At 39.5% G+C, this 20,335-nt stretch overlaps 1 protein-coding gene across 3 annotated transcripts in view; it reads left to right on the forward strand.

Moving 5' to 3' along the window:
• Positions 1 to 20,335, forward strand: part of LOC126469796 (cyclin-dependent kinase 17-like) — a 205,977-nt gene that overhangs the window by 34,548 nt on the left and 151,094 nt on the right. The window contains exons 2-3 of one of the 3 annotated variants that reach the window (XM_050097050.1): positions 11,211 to 11,451; positions 13,375 to 13,543. The exons of 1 other annotated variant lie outside the window; for it this stretch is intronic. In XM_050097050.1, coding sequence (XP_049953007.1) covers positions 13,423 to 13,543 — 121 coding nt within the window. In that variant the 5' untranslated portion in view covers positions 11,211 to 11,451; positions 13,375 to 13,422. The remainder of the gene's footprint in view (positions 1 to 11,210; positions 11,452 to 13,374; positions 13,544 to 20,335) is intronic. One more of the 3 variants, XM_050097049.1, reaches the window with a different exon arrangement.

Genomic DNA, 20,335 nt, shown 5'->3' on the forward strand with positions numbered 1-20,335 from the left:
TTCATCTTCGAATGTAGCACAATTTCAGTGTACTACGAAAATCTGACTGGCAAGACTGTTTGGGATTTTTGTCAATATGGCCAACTCTACGTTCTGAATTTTTTCCTATCTGTGAGAAGAGATGGGGTGCTAATAGGAACCTGATGAAATTTGAATCACATACAGTATTCTCTTCCCCATAAGAATAATATGAATATAAACATTTTGCCATGTATTCTTCCGTGTTTGCTGCTATCTCATTTAAATCCTGTCTGCCTAATAAACTACGAAACTAGTGAGACAACAGCAAACGCGGAACAATATACGTATCGTGTCATGTTTGTATTCGTATTATTCTTATGCCTAATAGTGATACAGTCAGAAATGAAGCACGGCAAGGGACTAGATTTTTAAATCTAAGATGACTCTAATTTCTGTGCAGAATTTGATGTAATAAAGAAGCGGCCGCAAAGATTTTCAAACGGAGAAAAATTTTCGCCTAACTCTCGTTCAGAACATGTTCTATCATACGTAGTCTATTACTTGATTCTTGTTGATCATTATCAAAGAAAGCAACAGTGTAAGTAACAACAAATAGCAGTCTCTTGCCATTGTTTCGCTAATGAGACGGTTCTTCACTTTTTTTTTTTTAAATTGTACGCGGCGGTAGCGCGCACAAAAGCAAGCTATGTCGCGAGCCGCGACAGGCCGTAAACACGCACATCAGAATGCGACAAACAATGCATGACACAGTGCAGTAATGCATTTTCAGCTTAAGAGTGACGCAAACACCAATAACGAAGAAAACGGCACTTATCAGATCAAAGCAAAATAAGCAATCGATTCAAACCAGACGAAGCACGTGAAAAAGGAAGGATACCCGTATAAATACGGACGGAGCGCCTGACGCATAGAAATGGCTACGTGGTAAAGCTTAACTGCTAAGCTTACGACTCGAACCAAACTATTGTAGCTGTATCGTCATTCATTCGACCTAAATTGTGTCTCATATTACAATGGACCAACTTTGTTTCGATTTGGAGGTGCGGCCTAAAACTTTTCTGTCCCCTTGAATTTCGAGTCTCAAATTTCAGGTGCGGCTTAGATTCGGGAATTTTTTTTCCTTTATTTCGAGTCTCATTTTTCAGTTGCGGCTTAGATTCGAGTAAATACGGTAGGTCTTATTATAGGGGAACAAATATATATCATTCTGTTGGAAACCCCATCAAGACCAAATCAGTTTTTATTTTTTAGAGAATATATTATTTCCTTATTTTCAGAAGGAGAAGTTGATGATACATTCATAAATTGAATGTTGTTGATTTTACTTTTCAAACTACTACTTAAACCAAAGGCAGCGCTAAGTCGTGATGATGGCACTCCAGTTAGATTTTACATAGAACATGGCACAGAATTCCCCCTATCCTAACTCATATTTGTTGATAATCTCTTGTGTGGTGAATAGTCTCATGTGGCTAGCAAAGAGTGCAGTTCACTCCTGTTTACCAAAGGGATGAAATAATGAATGTGCAGAATTACAGACCAATATCTCTGTTGTCACACTGTTGCAGCTCAGTAAAGCGTATTTTAAGCTCAAACATTGCTGGAGGAAATGATGAATTCACGGGCATGGATTCAGGGAAAACATTGAATCTCGCGTGTGTGTGTGTGTGTGTGTGTGTGTGTGTGTGTGTGTGTGTGTGTAAAAGTAAGCAAGTAAGATATAATTCATTACATTGTACCTGACAGCAACACACAAATACAAAAGAAGGTGGTAGGGTTTGTATGGGGGCGTACTGTCTATCAGTTTCTCTGTTTATAATTGGAACAGGAAAGGCAACAATATAGTATCTTCCATCATGTAGTGTACAGTGGGTTGCAGGGTGTTGTCTTCTGTAGTCCGGGGCCACAAGAAAACTATTTTCATTACAAAAGGAAACGAATTTGATACATACTGAGCCAGGCTCCATAACTGCATTTGAAAATGGCATGTAAGGTTGAAATTGGCCAATAGTGCAAGCTTTAATAAAGTGAACACTTGTCAACAATCACCAAGTTGGAAACCTAAATCTTCTAAGAAATACATGGTACACCACATGAAGAAAATGATCAAAAAATATCGTAATTTATTTGAAACGTTATTCGATTGAGGGACTGTAAATGTGTAGGTCTTATGTTATTGAATATGTACTACAGCTACATCTACATATGTGCTATGGTACTTGGTGGGGGGGTACCTTGTACCAACACTAGTCATTTCCTTCCCTGTTCAGCTCACTAATAGAGCAAGGGAACCACACAAGCCGTAATTTGTCCCACCATATCTTCATGGCCCTTGTGCGAAATGTGCATTCGCAGCAGTGGAATCGTTCTGCAGTCAGCTTCAAATGCTGGTTCTCTAAATTTTCTCGGTAGTGTTCTTTGAATAGAATGTGGCCTTCCCTCTGGCGATTCTGATTTGAATTCCTGAAGCATCTCTGTAATACCTGTGTGTTGTTCGAACCTATCGGCAACAAATCTAGCAGCCTGCCTCTAAATTGCTTAAATAACTTTTGCAATCCACCCGGTGGTGATCACAAACACTCAAGTAGTACTCAAGAATGGGTTGTACCAGTACCCTGTACACAGTCTCATTTACAGCTGAACCACATTTTCTTAAAATTCTTCCAATAAACTGAAGTCAACCATTTGCCATCCCCACTACAATCCTTGTGTGCTCATTCCATTTCATATCACTTTGAAATATTACGCCCAGATATTTAATAGACATGAGAGTGTCAAGCAGCACACTACTAATACTTTATTTGAACATTATGGGTTCGTTTTTCCTACTGGTCAAAACTGACGTACATTTTTTGACATTTAGAGAAAGCTGCCATTCGTCACACCAACTAGAAATGTTGTCTAAGCCATCTTATATCATCCTACAGTAACACAATGATGACACTTTCCCATTCACCACAGCATCATCAGCAAACAGCTGCAAATTTCTGCTCACTCTGTCTGTATGGTCATTTATGTATATTGGAAAATAATAGCAATCATAACATACTTCCCTGGCGCACTCCTGATGATACCCTTCTCTCCGAGGACAACATACTGGGTTTTATTACATAAGAGGTATTTGAACCACTCTCATAACTGGGAATCTATTCTGTATGCTTGCACCTTCATTAACAGTCTGCTCTGGGGCACCCTGTCAAATGCTTTTTGGAAATTCATAATATGGAATCTGCCTATTGCCCTTCATCCGTAGTTCACAGAATGTCCTGTGAGAAAAGGACGAACAGAGTTTCGCATTAGCTCGATTTGTGAATATAAGCTTTTCCATCTCAAGGAAATTCATTATATTTGAACTGAAAATATGTTCAAGAATTCTGCAGTAAACTGGTGTTAAGGATAGTGGTCTGTAATGTTGCAGGTCTGTTCTTTTACCTTCTTGTATACAGCAGTCACCTGCATTTTCTTGCAATTGCTTGGGACTTTGCGCTGGGCAAGATATTTGCATTAAATGCAAGCTTAGTAGGGGGCTAATGCCCCAGAGTACTCTTTATTAAACTGAACTGGGACTCCATCAGGACCTGGATACTTATTTGTTTTCAACACACTGTTGTTTTTCTATGCTGGTGATGTCTATTACTGTCCCCTCTGTATGGCAGTCTGTGTGATGTTCAAATGATAGTATGCTTGTAAGAGTCTTGTGTGTGAACAATTTCGTAATTGCGAAATTTATAACTTCAGCTTTCCGTTTGCTACCATCTAGTGCTACACCATACTGGACAACAAGTGACTCATAGTAGCCTTCAGACCATTTAGCAATTTTACTTAGGACCAGAATTTTCTTGGGTTTTCAGCAATATCTTTTGCTAAGGTATTACAGTGATAGTTGAACGCTTTGCGCATCGATCCTTTTACAAATGCATTAATCTCTAGTAACTTCTGCCTGTCATCATTTGCGCTTTCTCTTTTGAACTGAAAGTGCAGCAGTCTTTGGTTTCTCAGCATTTTCCAAATGATGATGTTAAACTGCAGTGGATCTTTTCCATTCTTAATCCACTTACTCGAGACATACTAAACTTCACCCATAAATCCTCTATGTCCATCAAACTGCAAGTAAATGATGTGAATTCATTGTCTAAGTGGGATGCTAACAACTGCTTATTGGCCCTTTCCGATAAGAATACTGTCCAAGGCTTCTTGACTGATTTATTAACTTTAGTAACCATGATCCTAAATGTGCATTGTCAGTGGTGGAGTTTAATATGAATCAGTTATGAAGCAATAATCTACCAGTTGGTCTCTCTCTTGAATTGTTATTTGTCATGAGTGTTTGCCTTGTTTGCAGACTAGATAGGTGAGAGTGAATTGCTGAGCATGGGCCTCCGAGGTAAAGCGACGAACTGCAAAGAGAACTCGAGGACACGCTGATTGTATAGGCAGTGCAGAGGGCGCCACTGTCCATCACAAGGTGTCGGCTTTGAGATTGTCTCTGGTAATGCCAACATTCTCTATTGAAATTAATCATTCGTCACACTTCCGGTGCAACACTGACATCCAAATTTTATTCAGTTTAACACTTTCCTCTTTCCTGTTAAAATTATTATGGTGTTAACCAATCTCGATAGCCTCTCTATTCGTGTGCGCATAATAATGCGATGCTTTAGATATGACACTCGTCTCACTGAATTTTATTTCATGATTACGTTTCTGGTAAACATGTTCTGCTATGGCCGATTTACCTGTGTGACCCAGGCTGCAATTCCTCTTATGTTCAACAAGATGGATGTTAACACTTTTCTTTGTGGTACCGATTTAAACCTGTCCACAACTACAAGGAATTTAGTATACCCCAGTGTAGCCAAAGGATGTCTTGCATCTTTTGCTGATCTTAAATATTCTTTTATTTTTCTAGTGGGTCTGAAAACAGTTTGCACCCCCTACTTGCTTATTTCCCAATGCGATCTTACTAATGAATGGAAGAAAAACCTTGTCGTTGGGCAGCTGTTGTTCATCGTTGCTCCCGATTCTCTGCCTAGAGCGAAGTGCTCGATCTATCTCCTTGCTAGAATAGCCATTCTTCACGAAAGTCGACCGTAGATGTTCAGTCGGATCTTTTAAATAAATAGTTTCACAAATGTTGTACCAAGGTTTTTATTACACCTCTTGGTTGTCGAGGGTGGTGGTTTGAATCTTTATGCAGATAATGATCAGTATGTGTGGCCTTTCTATACACCTTATGGCCCAATGTTCCACCCCATCATTTAATCACAGACACATCCAGAAAATTCATGCCTGCAGTGACTCTCTCATCCCTGCAGTCGCAGTTAGCTGAGCTGACTACAGAAATTGCTGCGCTCCAAATGACACACTCATCAATGGCTGTGTGCCAATCATCCTGCTATACTGAATAGCTGCTGGTACCATAAGAAGTTTGTCAACAACGTCTGAAAATATAGTCTTCTGAGTTTAAACAGTTCCACTGGTCACAAAACTCCGCAGACATGAATATTATCGAGCGTGTATCGGATGCCTTACAATGTGCTGTTCAGAAGAGATCTCCACCCTCTCGTACTCTCACGGATTTATGGACAGCCCTGCAAGATTCATGGTGTTAATTTTCTCCAGCACTACTTCAGACATTAGTTGAGTCCATGTCATGTCATGTTGCGGCACTTCTCTGTCTTCATAGTACATTGGATTTTTGGGCTGTTTAGATGTGTCAGGAAGGCATTCAACTCCTCTGCTCCATGTGTCCATACTGTGAAAGTGTCATTGACATAGTGATACCAGCTGGCTGGTCTCTTACTGGCAGTCTGCCACGCCTGTTGCTCAAAAATCTCCTTAAACAAGTTAGCCACAGCAGGACTAAGAGAACTACCTGTAGCCACCTGTCAATCTGTTTATAAAAGTCACTGTTGTATTGAAAGTAGGTTGTGGTGAGGCAGTGTCGGAATAATGCCACAACGTCAGTAGGAAAAATATCTTCTATGCATGAGATAGCTTCGTTTACCAGAATCATGGTAAATAACAACACATTATCAAAACTCACGAAGATATCTTCTGGGCCCACACTCATTTCCTTCAACTTGTTAATGAAATGAGCTGAATTTTTAATATGACTGTCAGTCCTACCAACGTAAGGTTGCAGCAATGAGGCAATGTGTCTAGCTAACTTGTTGGTGGGGCCACCTACAGTGCTGACAATTGGCCTCAAAGGAACCTCGGGTTTATGCACTTTGGGTAATCCATAGTGTCTAGGTGGGCATGCTTCTCTTTTACAAAGCAGCTTCTTATCTTCGGAGGAGAATGAAGATGCTTTTACCAGTTGATTTTTAAAAAAATCTTTATATTCGGATCCTTCTGAAGTTTTTTGTAATTGGAGTAATGTTGAGGCACTCAAAGGTTTTAGGAGGGAAGGTGGGAGCACATGTCAAGAAACTGTAGATAATAATTTTTCCTATGAAACGATGTTATATTCTTTTATAGTTAGCACCATTAATTATTGTAGTATGCTGGGCAACTTGTAGAACTTTTTTGCAATTCCTAGTAATAAACAAAAGGTAAAATTTTATATTTCAATTGAAGCATCTTTTTGTTGAAATTTAACCATGTAGTGGGACACATTTCAATAGGGGATATGTGGTACTTTTCAGCACCTAAATGAGATCAGCTCTTTTTATTTTTAAGTCAACTAAAGATATATTTTTTGAATGTATCTCACACACACACACACACACACACACGCACACACACACACCCACCCACCCTTCCAGGACCAAATTGGTGATCCCTTGATGTCTCAGAATATGTCCTATGAACCAATCCCTTCTTCTAGTCAGGTTGTGCCATAAATATCTTTTCTCCCCAATTATACTCGGTACCACGTCATTAGTTATGTGATCTACCTATCTAATCTTCAGCATTTTTGTGTAGCACCACATTTCAAAAGCTTCTATTCTCTTCTTGTCTAAACTGTTTCTCGTCCAAGTTTCACTTCCGTGCAAGGCTATACTCCATACAAATACTTTTAGATAAGACTTCCTGACACTTAAATCTATACTTGATGTTGACAAATTTCTCTTCTTCAGAAACATTTTTCTTGCCATTGCCAGTCTACATTTTATATCCTCTCTACTTTGGCCATCATTAGTTATTTTGCAGCCCAAATAACAAAACTCATCTACTGCTTTAAGTGTCTATTGTCCTAATCTGATTCCCTCAGTATCACCTGATTTAATTTGACTGCATTCTATTATCCTTGTTTTGCTTTGTTGGTGTTCATCTTATATCCTCCTTTCAAGACACTGTCCATTCAATTCAACTGCTCTTCCAAATCCTTTGCTGTCTCCGAGGGAACTACAATGTCATCAGTAAACCTCAAAGTTTTTATTTCTTCTCCGTGAACTTTAATTCGTACTCCATTTTTTTCTTCTTTTTTTTGTTTCCCTTAATGCATGTTCAGTGTAAAGTATGAATAATGTTGGGGATAGGCTATAATCCTGTCTCGCTTCCTGCACAACCACTGCTTCCCTTTCATTCCCCTGGACTCATAACTGTCATCTGGTTTCTGTACATATTGTAAATAGCCTTTCACCCCCTGTCAGAGAGGGTATTCCAGTCAATATTGTCAAAAATGTTCTTTAAGTTAACAAATGCTATAAATCTAGCTTTGTCTTTCTTTACCCTATCTTCTGTTAGAAGTCATAGGGTCAATATTGCCTCGCATGATCATACATTTCTCTGGAATCCAAACTGATCTTCCCCGAGTCTGGCTTCTACCAGTTTTTCCATTCTTTTGTAAAGAATTTGTGTTGGAGCGACTTATTAAACTAATAGTTCAGTAATATTCACACTTTTCAGTACCTACTTCCTTTGGGATTGGAATTATTAAATTCTTTTTTAAATCTGATGGTATTTCACCTGTTTCATACCTCTAGCTCACGAGATGGAAGAGTTTTGTCATGGCTGGCTCTCCCCAGGCTATCAGTGGTTCTGATAGAGTGTAGTTTATTCCCGGGACCTTGTTTCGACTTAGATTTTGCAGTGCCCTCTCAAATTATTTTCATGGTGTCAAGTCTCCCCCATCTCATCTCCATTTATGTTGTATGAGGTCTGTTCAAAAAATTCCAGAACATTTGTGATTTTGTGCAAATGAGTGTTGGAGCGAAATGCAGTTGGCATCCCTGCACACACCTGTGTTCAATGTGTAACTACTGGAAGTTTCATTGTTTTATGTCTGTTAGTTATTGTTCAGAGCTGTATTGAGTGGAACGTTGTGTCATACAGTTTGCGAATTTCGAGATGGCAGAGTTAGAGGAGCAATGTGTCTACATTAAATTTTGCAGGAAACAAGAAAATCTGTAGACATACACCAAATGCTGCAGGAAGCCTATGGTGATGAGTGCTTAAGCCATACTCGGTGTTACAAGTGGTTCACACGGTTTACAAATGGCCAGACAGAAGTTAAAAATGACCCTCGCTCAGGACGCCTTTCGACGTCTACTGATGATGCTCATGTCAGTAACGCCAACAAAATTGTCCATGCCAACTGAAGACAGACTGTCTGAGAGATTGCAGAAGAATGTAACATTTCAGTTGGATCATGTCATGAAATACTGACACAGCATCTTGGAGTGCACCGTGTTGCCACAAAGTTCGTCCATGGCTCATGAGTCAAGACCAGAAAAACTTTTCCATCGTAATCTGTGAAGAACTTTTGGATCGCAAAAATGAGAACGAGATGTTCCTTAAGAGAATAATAACTGGTGATGAGACATGGGTCTATGATGTTGAGATCAAGGTTCAATCTTCACAATGAGTTGGGAAAGATTCTCCAAGACAAAAAATACTTGTCAGGCCGGGTCAAATGCAAAGCCATGCTGAGAGTTTTCTATGACTTTGAATGATTAGTTCATCATGAATCTGTGCCACAGGGACAAACTGTTAATCATTGGTACTATTGGAACGTATTGCAATGCCTGCAAGAAAATGTGAGAAGGAAATAACCTGAATTTTGTGAGACAATGTATGGCTCTTGCATCATGATAACGTACCCCCACATTCATCCATTTTGGTGTGTGACTGTTGCACAAAAAGTGCAGTCACTTTGCTACCTCATCCTCTGTACTCTCCAGACCTGGCCCCTGCAGACTTTTTTTTAACTTCCAAAGTTGAAAACCCCATTGAAAGGATGAAGATTTGCAATGATAGATGAGATGAAAGAAGATGTACAGATGTCATTTCACACGATTCAGCAAGAGGTGTAACAAGACTGCTTTTGGAAGTGGAAACGATGTTGGGAGCGGTGTATGAATTGGGAACATAGTATTTTGAAGGAGACCATGCACAATGAGTAAAAGGTAAACATAAAAAAATTTTGTGATTTTTTTTAAACATAACTCGTATTCTATTTCTATAATACTGCCCTCAAGTACGTCTCTCTTGTATAGACTCTGTATGTACTCCTTCCACCTTTCACCGTTTAGCTTTCCCCTCAGTGGAGGACTGGTTTTCCATCTGAGCTCTTGATATTCATACAGGTGGTTCTCTTTCCTCCATAGGCTTCTTCAGCTTCCCGTAGATGGTATCTATCTTTCCCCTAGTGATCTATGCTTCTAAATCCTTACATTTGTCCTCTAGCTATCCCTGCTTAGCCATTTTGCACTGTTTGTCAATCTCATGTTTTAGACATTTGTATTCCCTTTTTCCTGCTACCTTTACTGAATTTTTATAAATATCTCCTTTTGTCATTTAAGTTCAACATCTTTTGTGTTACCCAAGGATCTCTACTAGTCCTCATCTTTTTACTTATTTGATCATCTGCTACCTTCACTGTTTCACCTCACAAAGCTACCCATTCTTCCTCCCTTGCTCTTGTTAATTCTTCCCTAATTCCCCCTCTGAAACTATCAACAACCTCTGGCTCTTTCATTTTATCCAGGCTCCACTCCTTAATTTCCTACCTTTTTGCAGTTTCTTCAGTTTTAATGTACAGTTCATAACCAATAAATTGTGGTCAGAGTACACATTTGCCCCTGGAAATATCTTACAGTTTAAAAACTGATTCTGCAATCCCTGGCTTTCACTATATAATCAATCTGAAACCTTCCGGTGTCTCCAGGTCACTTCCATACACACAGACTTCTTTCATGGTTCTTAAACCAAGTGTTAGCGATGATTAAATTATGCTCTGTGCAAAATACCACTTGGCGTCTTTCATTCCTTCCCCTCAGCTCATATTCACCTTCTATTTTTGCCTCTCTTCATTTTCTTACTGTCAAATTCCAGTTCCCCATGACTATAAAATTTTTATCTCCCTTAACTATCTAAATAATTTGTTTCTCATTGTACATTTCCCCATTCTCTTCGTCTACAGAGCTACTTCATATATAAACTGTACTACCATGTTAGGTGTGCGCTTCATGTCTATCTTGGGTTCAATAGTGCATCCACTATGCTTTTCATAGTAGCTTATTCACATTTCTATTTTCTTATTCATTATTGAACCTACACCTGCATTACCCCTATTTGATTTTGTATTTACGACCCTGTATTCACCTGACTAGAAGTCCTCTTCCTCTTTCTGTCGAACTACACTAATTCCCACTCTACCTAACTTTAACCTACCCATTTTCCTTTTTAAATTTTATAACTTACCAGCCCGATTAAGGGATCTGACATTCCACACTCCGATCCATAGAACACCAGCTTTCTTTCTCCTGATAACGACATCCTCCTAAGTAGAGATCAACAGGGGGGCTATTTTACCTCTGGAATGTTTTACGCAAGAGGATGCTGTCATCATTTAACCATACAATAGAGCTGCATGCTCTCAGGAAAAATTATGGCTGAAGTTTCCCCTTGCTTTTAGACATTTGCAGTTACCAGAACAGCCAGGCCATTTTGGTTGACGTTGCAAGGCCAGATCAATCAATATACAGACTGTTGCCCCAGCAACTACTGAAAAGGCTGCTGCACCTCTTCAGGAACCACACATTTGTTGGGTCTCTCAACAGATGCCTCTCCATAGTGGTTGCACCTATGGTACAGATATCTGTATCACTGAGGCCCACAAACCTCCCCACCGACGGCAAGGTCCGTTATTCATGGGGGGGGGGGGGGGTCTTTGTCTTTGTTTTTCACATTTTACTCCTGCCTGAGGAAAAGGCTGGATTTTCAGATGTTCTTCATTTGTGCTTGCTTAAAACAGATATTTGATTTTTCTCTTGCAGGCGTAGGACTACAGCTTGTGAGTTGGCATGAAAGCAGTGCTGTTCTCGGCGTTCAGCTGTGTAGCGCTAATGGTTGCAAGCGAAAACAACAGCTGCGACAACGCTGAGGCGCATTCATATTTATGTTTACAAAATTGCATTACATGATTGGTTGATGTAGGCGCACTACAATTGTCGGGGATCTTCTTAATGCTGACTGAACTACAGGTTCTCATGCAATAGTGCAGCTTCAAGCAAGCAAGTAAGTGAAGCATCTGGGATGTGTATTCAGTCTACTGTGGAATCATCTGAAATAATAGTACCTGCATAATTATGTGTCATTTGCTTTATTAAAAGTTGCTACTCTTGTTATGCTAGTTTGTTCAGGTTTTCATTAGGTGAACTATTGATAACGACCCCTGAAACCCTTGACCAAGTCAATTCACAATATTTATTTACATTCCAACTACTTTGTATGCTTGAACCCAGCTATTTTGCATATTTTTATGCAAGCTGTCATATCTGTTTGTGAGACAGTCCTTAAATATTAATAATGTAATCACCAAGCTAATGTTCTTCATTTGCAACGAAAACTTGTTGACTTGTATACATCAAGTGATAACAGTTTGGTGATGGTGGTGTTTCATTACTGTCACTCGGCCACTGCATTACTGTTTCTTAATCTGTCAAATAAAGCAGAATAGTACATTCTAAATAGATCTACAGCATAAGAGACATTTCATCTTTTATTGCGTTCATGCCCATTACAATTTGTTCTTCGCTTGCTACTAATTTAAGACACATCTTTCGACTTACTTTGTACAAATTATTCCATAAGTGTATTATTCTCTAAAGAAATAATTTAGATGCACTGCGAGGGACATTTCAACAGCGTTGAAATCTACCCCCAGGTTTTGTTGCAATCTGCATCTACATACATACTCACTCCGCAAGCCACCGGACATTGGGTGGCGGAGGATATACTGTACCACTATTAGTAGTTTCCTTTCCTGTTTCACTGATAGATAGAGCGAGGGAAAAACGACTGTCAGTATGCCTCTGTATGAGCCCTAATTTCTCATATCTTATCATTGTGGTATATTGGCAGCATAGTATTATTCTGCAATGAGCTTCAAATGCTACTTCTCTAAATTTTCTTGATGGTGTTCTGTGCAAAGAATGTCACCTTCCCTCAAGTGATAACCATTTAAATTCATGAAGCATCTCCATAATACTTGTGTGTTGTTGAGACCTACCAGTAACAAATCTAACTGCCCGCCTCTGAATTCCTAAATATCTTCCTTTAATCCAAGCTGGTGAAGATCCCAAACACTCGAGCAGCACTCATGAATAGGTTGCACTAGCGTTGTGTTTGTGGTCTCCTTTACAGGTGAACCACATTTTTCTAAGATTCTCCCAGTAAACTAAAGTTGACCATGTACCTTCCCCACCACAATCCTCACTTGCTCATTCCATTTCATATCACTTTGCAGTGTTACACCCAGATATTTAAATGACGCAACTGTCAATCGTGACAGTGCTAATGCTGCATCTGGACAGTACAGGTTTGTTTTTCCTACTCATTTGCATTAACTTACATTTTTCTACATTTAGAGCCAAATACCATTCATCATACGAACTAGGAATTTTGTTTAAATCTGCCCCACCTTCAGCCATTAAGGTAAAGCTTTGTTACTCACTTTTTTTAAAAATGTGCGTCAAGTAGTTTATAGTATATTAATAAACAGAATCTCCTCCTTGATTGTGTGAAAAAATCTCACTTACCTCAGTTAATATTAAGTACCAGTAATATGCTATTGAAAACAAAAGTACTTGTTAAATAACAATCTTCTTATGGATAATAATGGAGAGCAATCTGTGGTCAGTTTTTGTCCTCTTGAGGAACTCAACTGTTGGCCTGTTGATCAGTTAAACAGAGGTTCTGACAGTGAAAAATTCAAATTGTTGAAAAGTGCTCCCCCTCTCCCCTCCCCGGTTTACTAACTAATGTGTGCACCTATGAGAAAATGTTTTGCGACCATGACCAAAGTAAAAAAGTTATATTAGTGATAGTGGTTTTTGTGTACTGAGTGGGGGGAAAACATAAAACCTTTTGTTTAAATTTGATTATAAGAGTTTTTATTAAAAAAAATTATTTTATGTGTTAAACTCTCTCCTGTTTCAGACAGTATTGTTAATTTGGTTTGCTAGTTTCCAAACTGAGTGCCTTAAAATGAGTATGAAGAGGATTCGCCGCAGGCTTTCTCAGACGTTCCGTTTCAGCATTGAAGGATCATTATCTGAGTTAGCTGAACAGTTGACTATTGATAATAATGAAGAAATTAAGAAGAATGGTGAGTCAAATAAGTCTTTACAGATTTTTTCCTTCTTATTGCTCATTGGCACTTAAAGTGGAATTGTAAAAGTTAGATAAATTTGCGATAATTTACTATTGCTGAGGCTCTCCAATATTGGAATAGAACCTCAGCATTGTACGTAATGGGGAAGTCATGCTTGTACCTCAGGCATAGGTGATGTATTGATCTGATATAATTAAATTTTCCTTGAGACATTTGTATGATGATCTAAGAAGGGGAAAATAAGCTGAATATGTGAATTGAAGTTTGTGTTAGGGAGGGCATTTTACTAGGGTATTCTGTGCAGCTATGCTAGTTGTAGTGCTGTGGTTGTGTAATGGCTAGCATACCTGCCTAGCAACCAAGGAGACCTGGCTACAAGTCCCAGCTATGGCACAAATTTTAAATCATATCTTCAGCTTCCATTATTATTGTTGATAAAGATGAGACTCAAATGCCTCGAGGAAAATTTAATTATATCAGATTAATTAAATTTAATCCACTTTACAGTGTGTTCCACCCCACTATGTGAAATTGTTTAAAACATACAATGGAAACTATAAATTTAACTGTGTGGATTAAACCTGCCTCCACTAAAACAAGTCCAATGTTTAAACCTGCTAGGTGTTACAAAATGCTGTGTAATTGAAAAGGCCTATAATTTCACAACTTTTCAAGGATTGTCCTCAGTGGAGTGGCATGTGCATGTGTGTGTAGCTATTATGTGTGAGGCTACCAAATTACAAGATACAACCTGCTTCCCTCCATGTTAATAAATGTTCTATAGCCAAGAACTCAGCTTACTTCTGTGTTTTCACATATCTGTAGGATCATTTGGTATCAAGAGAGGGTACGGATGGTGGAAGAAGAAAACCCAAAGGCCTGGGTAATTATTTGACTTGGGTTGAAGGCTGTCAGTTGGTCTGTGGTTTAAAGGAATGGCTCCTTTGTTTACGCCACTTTACCGTATTGAGATGATTCAAAGAGTTGCAGGATAAAATGTCAATCTCAAGGGCTCTCTGCGGATAGCTTGACTTCCTCTGGCATTTATTAAATAGAATATTGCTGCAGTACTGAAACTAATGGAAGAAAATGAATGTGTGTTCAAGCGTACTATAGCAAGGCAGCTTTGTTCTTTGTGGACACCACAGTTCTTTTCACAGGAACAAAACGCACATCATGTCTCATGGTAGAAAAGAAGAATTTTTACAAATTTCTTACATAATGCATCTTGCTTTGTGAGTAATACCTCTACAGGCAGCAGAAAATGGGTTTATTACTATGGTCTTCAAATGAAGAAATGACTTTTGAAGATGGTGGTACACTTGTTACAGTCTGAAGACCCTTATCTTTCTTGCTATAAGGAGAATGTCCAATCATTTGATGTTTGACTATCATAAAAAAAGCCACTGGTATGTGGCACAAAGCTCGTGTTGAATCCCAGAGTACTTCAAATTATCAATCAAAGAACAAAACACATTTAATTTTTACTTTGTTCAAAAGTTTTTTTTCTGACTATTCAGATTCGGCAGGCTTCAGACATCAGGTGCATCATTTGGTACAGCCTTGATCGTGCCACATGCAACTTGGCTACTTTCTACATGTAAAGACTTCTTAACTGATAGAAAATTTGCATTGATAAAAAAGTCTTAAGATACATGGGATAATGAAAAAACTCACCTGCTCAAAGACACGTGGAAAAGTATTTTAATGAGTGAGTTTGAAAAATGGGCAGATACTTTGACTGTAACTTACTTTTTCTTTTTTCAACTGAGTAAAATAAATAGTGATGTATTACTCTCCTAATATCTCTCGTATATGTAGTATATAGGGTAATGGCATGGAAATTTTCTGCTGGTATTGTTATTTATGAGAAATAAATTCCAACTGAATTCTACTAAGTATACAGCTTGAAGTAATAAAGGAATTCTCTGGTGGAAGATGAGTATTACCACCATTATTTCAAACTGAGTGAGGTGGCGCAGTGGGTAGCACACTGGACTCGCATTCAGGATGATGACGGTTCAAACTCGCGTCTGGCCATCCTGATTTAGGTTTTCTGTTATTTCCCTAAATCGCTTCAGGAAAATGCCACAATGGTTCCTTTGAAAGGGCACAGCTGACTTCCTTTCCCATCTTTTCCTAATCCAGCAGGACTGATGACGTCAGGTTTGGTGCCCTCCCCCAAATCAGCCATCCAACGAACCAACCAACCACCATTTAAAAAGCAACAGCAAGAAATATGAATCAAACACTATTTTGTGTGTTACCTGATATGTCACTGAGACACCATTTCCATTATTAAACATAGTTGTTTCCACTTCATGATTGGCAAAAATTTAATCATTTTGTTTTTAGTGATTTCAGTTTCAAGGATTACTCAATTTCAGGCAGTTGGAAGCGTGCAGCGTATCACTTACTTACAGCACTTGTTCAGTCCAACTTCTAAATGCACAAAGCTTTCCACACAACCTAATTTCCATTGTCGTGCTATAAAGACACATGCATCGCCTGTCAATTTTAACCATGTTATATTCAGTTATCAGTCATTTGACAAGTTGCGAAAGTCACTACAGCCTTCATATTCTCAAGAAAGACTTCAATTTCTTTCCCAGATTTCCTGTCGAACAGTGCGATCAAAGCAGATGTAGTGTAGTCCAATACTGGGGTAGGTGAACTGGGAGACACTAGGGTTTCTTCCCCTCTGGCTATGCTCAACTTCTTTAGTTGTCAGCCAGACTACAATTATCCGCATGTAACTGTGCAATCTAGCACAAAAATGGTGCAATCAATCTTGAGCAGTAACTTTTTTGCCCCCGCCCCCTTCTTGTAACTATTAATTATTAAGGATAGAGAGGGAAAATACAAAAATAGATAGGTCGCACATGGCAAAAGCACCCACCCCATAAATCCACGCTTACTCACACTGTTGGCTACGATCTGGCAGAAACAAAGCATGCAGTGGAGTCATGTTTGAGCACACCAGTTGAATTAGTGCAGTGATGTGCTGAAAACCGACCACACTAGTTTACCCAATGCCACTTCTGTCACCAGTTGTAATGAGGGTGGAGTAGAACAGCAGAGGGTTGTCAGGATGGCGTGCCTGACAACATATCAGATGGTTGTACTGGGTCTGTACATTATCGGTTTCTGGTCGTAGGCTGACACAGCAAGGCTATGAGTGGCAGCAGTATCTGTGTTTGTTATCTGCAGCTGTGGCTCGGTGATCCATTCTCAGGTTTGAGAACTGGCTCCAGTAAATAATCGAAGACCTGGACAACTTTAATGGATTTATTATGACTGTCCATCCAGTACAGTTCACATCTTTGGTAAGTCTAATGGTGGTCAAACTCCACACACCGAGACATCTATAGGCTTCAGTACTATGAACTGGCATAACCTGTTGGATAGTAGCCACCACCACCATCACCACCATCTTTTGGGTAGGTTGTTGAACATATTTATAGGCTGTGAGCCAGCCCAGCCCACACCACTCAGCAACTTGAATGAGAAGCTTATAATGGCCTAGGTACCTGCATCTTCACCTTCCATGCTGAGAGCAGTTTTCTGTCTCTTCTAATCAATTATCCTTTCAATCATACTCGGCCCTGTGCTTCAACTGGGATGACTGCATGTAGGAAGAAAACTCTAAGTACCACAGTATTTACATTGCAGACATGATTGTTATTTCTAGCATTTCTTTGCTCCAGATTCCTATGTTATTTGGTACACTGTAGAATATGACCTCCTTACATAGTTCTTGTAAGCAAAGAAATGAATTTTGGATGTTCTGGCCTAGTTTCTCTGATAAATACATGCAATGGATGGCCTGAAACACAGTTAAGGAGTAGGAGTGGATTGAGGAACTAGAGTCATAAACAGATGTGGGTCATAACATACTTAGAAGCTCACACTCAGATCGGAGGTGATGTTGAATTTGATGTCCTCTGCCTCTTGGTACACAAGCTGCTGCATACAGAACTTATGTAGCGATGGGGTCAAGCTGAGATTTTTCAGGTCTCTGTGGCTGGAGACTGTATAGAATGACTGGGATGTAAGGCTAAGGAGGTAGACATGGTGATGACAAGGAAATGAGACTCTGGGTTGGTTTTCTGGTATGCTTTTTACCGTTTCTTCGCGTGTTTGCATTGAACATGCAGAAGACCAGAGACACCAGTTTGTAACATTAGTAAGTGTAAAACACAGACAAGGCATAGCAGATTTTCCATTAATACAATTAATACATCCCTGTGACACAAGTGCATACTATAAGCAATCACATCTTCTCCATCCTTCATCTGCACTCCCAGAATTTCCTGTGAGCCGGATTGCAATTCCGTGCACATGGTCATAACACTTCTCTTCTTTTCACTTCGTGCATTGGATGCTGCACGTGAGATATCTAAGCATCACTCCTTTGGTTACGAATGTGGTGGTGGTTACCAACGTATAGATGGAAATGCGTGTTTTCCAGTTGAGTCTCTCAGTCTCTGCTACCATTTTGTATAATCCAAACTTATTTTCTAATTCATTCATATGCTATCCTATCCCTCCTGTGTGCTACTGCTGCCAGGGTTAGACTAATAGTGGCAAAGTGACTGGGGCTCTTCATGTCTCTGATGATGATCACTTCGTCTCCCTCCCCTGTACTTTAAGAATTCCTATACACAAGTCATTAATCAGTTTTGACATAGAATTTAGCCTTTTCTTGCTGCTTTATATTTCAGAATACATCAACTCAACTTTTATCACAACCTCACATGTCTAAAGTTAAATGAGCTCCTTTAATCTGTACACCTATACTGTTATGAACTTTTTATTTGTTAATTGAATGACTACATTTGGTCCAAGCATCCTTAAAACATGAAAAACATCTTGTCTCCTGCCCTGAATTACTTGGGGTTTTGAGCACATTGATAATACTCCTTATTCTTCTCCTTATATTCCTTATGACCTCTGTATGTGTTTCCTCTATCTTTATCAAGGGTGATGGTGGATGGGGTGTCCATTTCCCTACTCCAGTGCAACTCGGCCACATGGCGTCTCTTATCCTGATGCATCTGTCTATAGTGCAGTTCCTTGCACAATGACTTCCTCTCATACATCTAAAACAGTAATCTCTCATAGACTGGATTCACCAAACTTTTCTTTACAAGAGGCGATGGATGCTTTTTTCGTTAATGCTAGATCCACTGCTTGGGCTAACATTAAATCTTCTGTGCTTGCTCTCATGACTGTTTCAGTCCTCTCATCTTCAATTCACCATATAAATACTGCTCGTGCCACTTTCCCAATTAGCACTGGGCTGCCCAGAATGTCAGATTTCCCATTATTTCCAGGATGGCTTCTCAAAATTGGTCCTGCAATGTGTCAACACAACATGCCCATTTGGTCGTATTTTCGGCCCTGGTCTGCGTACCAGAGAATGATAGACGTGCAGGGTAATCCAAAGTCCATTTTGACTCATAGTTCTCCAACAAAATACCCTTCACATTTACCCAACTTGTTGTCAAATTGCATACAAGTGGTTTTCTTTGAACTGCACCCGCAATCCTAATTTCAATAGCACACTGTGACTTGGTCACAATTGCCTATGAATTCTCTAATTTCATCATACAAGACTATATAGTGAACAGGGCCCTCACTAACTTCCACATCCATATTAGGTGGTTTTTTATCCTTTCTGAGAAAGGATAGTCTATGGCTGTGAGAGCTGTAGACTATGTTGTGATTCACTCACCGTCAGTCAATTCAACAGTGCTGCATTGGCATAATGCTGGAATTTGGTGTGGTCAATACGCACACGCTGCTGATGCAGATGATGGCAGTCCCAACCTTAGTTTTCATAACAGCTGCAAAGCCATTCTCTGTTGTTTACTCCAGTGGTGTGCTCGCTGCTTTATTGTAATTTTCCAACACAGGACGGTGGACAACCTCCTGACTTCTTCTTGTTTTGCTCCTGCTGTGTGCTGGAAAGGACTGATCTACCTGTTCATTGTACCTGATGTACCTCGAAAGCTCAAGCCGATTCATTCTAAGACGGGGTTTGCTAGTTCTCCTTAGAAAAAATTCTATCTTTCATGCTCTAAGGCACCTTACTTCTTAGTAAAGGTAGTAAGCCAGGTATCAAAGGCTGGACCCAACACCTGGCACCAGTTTGTGTGTGGTAACCTGACATGGACCATAACGTACTTACTTAGTTGATGCGGGATTTGAGGTGATAGGCGTCATGGTACGTGAGTGGCTGTGTCTAGGACTGAGATGATGATGGGTTCAACCTGAGGTTTTTCTGGTTTCTGTGGTTAGAGACAGCATGGTATGACTTGGATGTTAGGCTAAGGAGATAGATGCAGTGATGACAAGGAAATGAGACTCTGAGTTGGTTCACTGGCCTGCTTTTTATTGCTTCTTCATCTTTGAAATGAAAATGCAGAAGAGGACAGACACTAGGTTACAATATTGTATGTGTAAGGCATAAATGAAGCTTACTAGATTCTCCAGTCAGTAACCAGAACAAATGGCCACTTCGGCTTATAACTTCATTAAGATTTGGGTATACACAATAACGTATGGTACTGCAGACCACAAACCATGGAAGTGCCTGATCATCGCTCTAATAGAACCTTTAGTTTGAAGTCCTCGTCACATTGAAAGTGATGTGCAGACATAGATACATGCAGATAAATGTATGGTGGAAACCAATAACCCTAGTCCAGAGGTACATACAGGCATACTTTGCAAGTCCTTAGTTTGCAAAGTTAATTCAGTATAATTTTCACTCCCTTACTA

This window comes from Schistocerca serialis, chromosome 3, assembly GCF_023864345.2.
Source record: "Schistocerca serialis cubense isolate TAMUIC-IGC-003099 chromosome 3, iqSchSeri2.2, whole genome shotgun sequence".
Lineage (NCBI taxonomy): Eukaryota > Metazoa > Arthropoda > Insecta > Orthoptera > Acrididae > Schistocerca > Schistocerca serialis.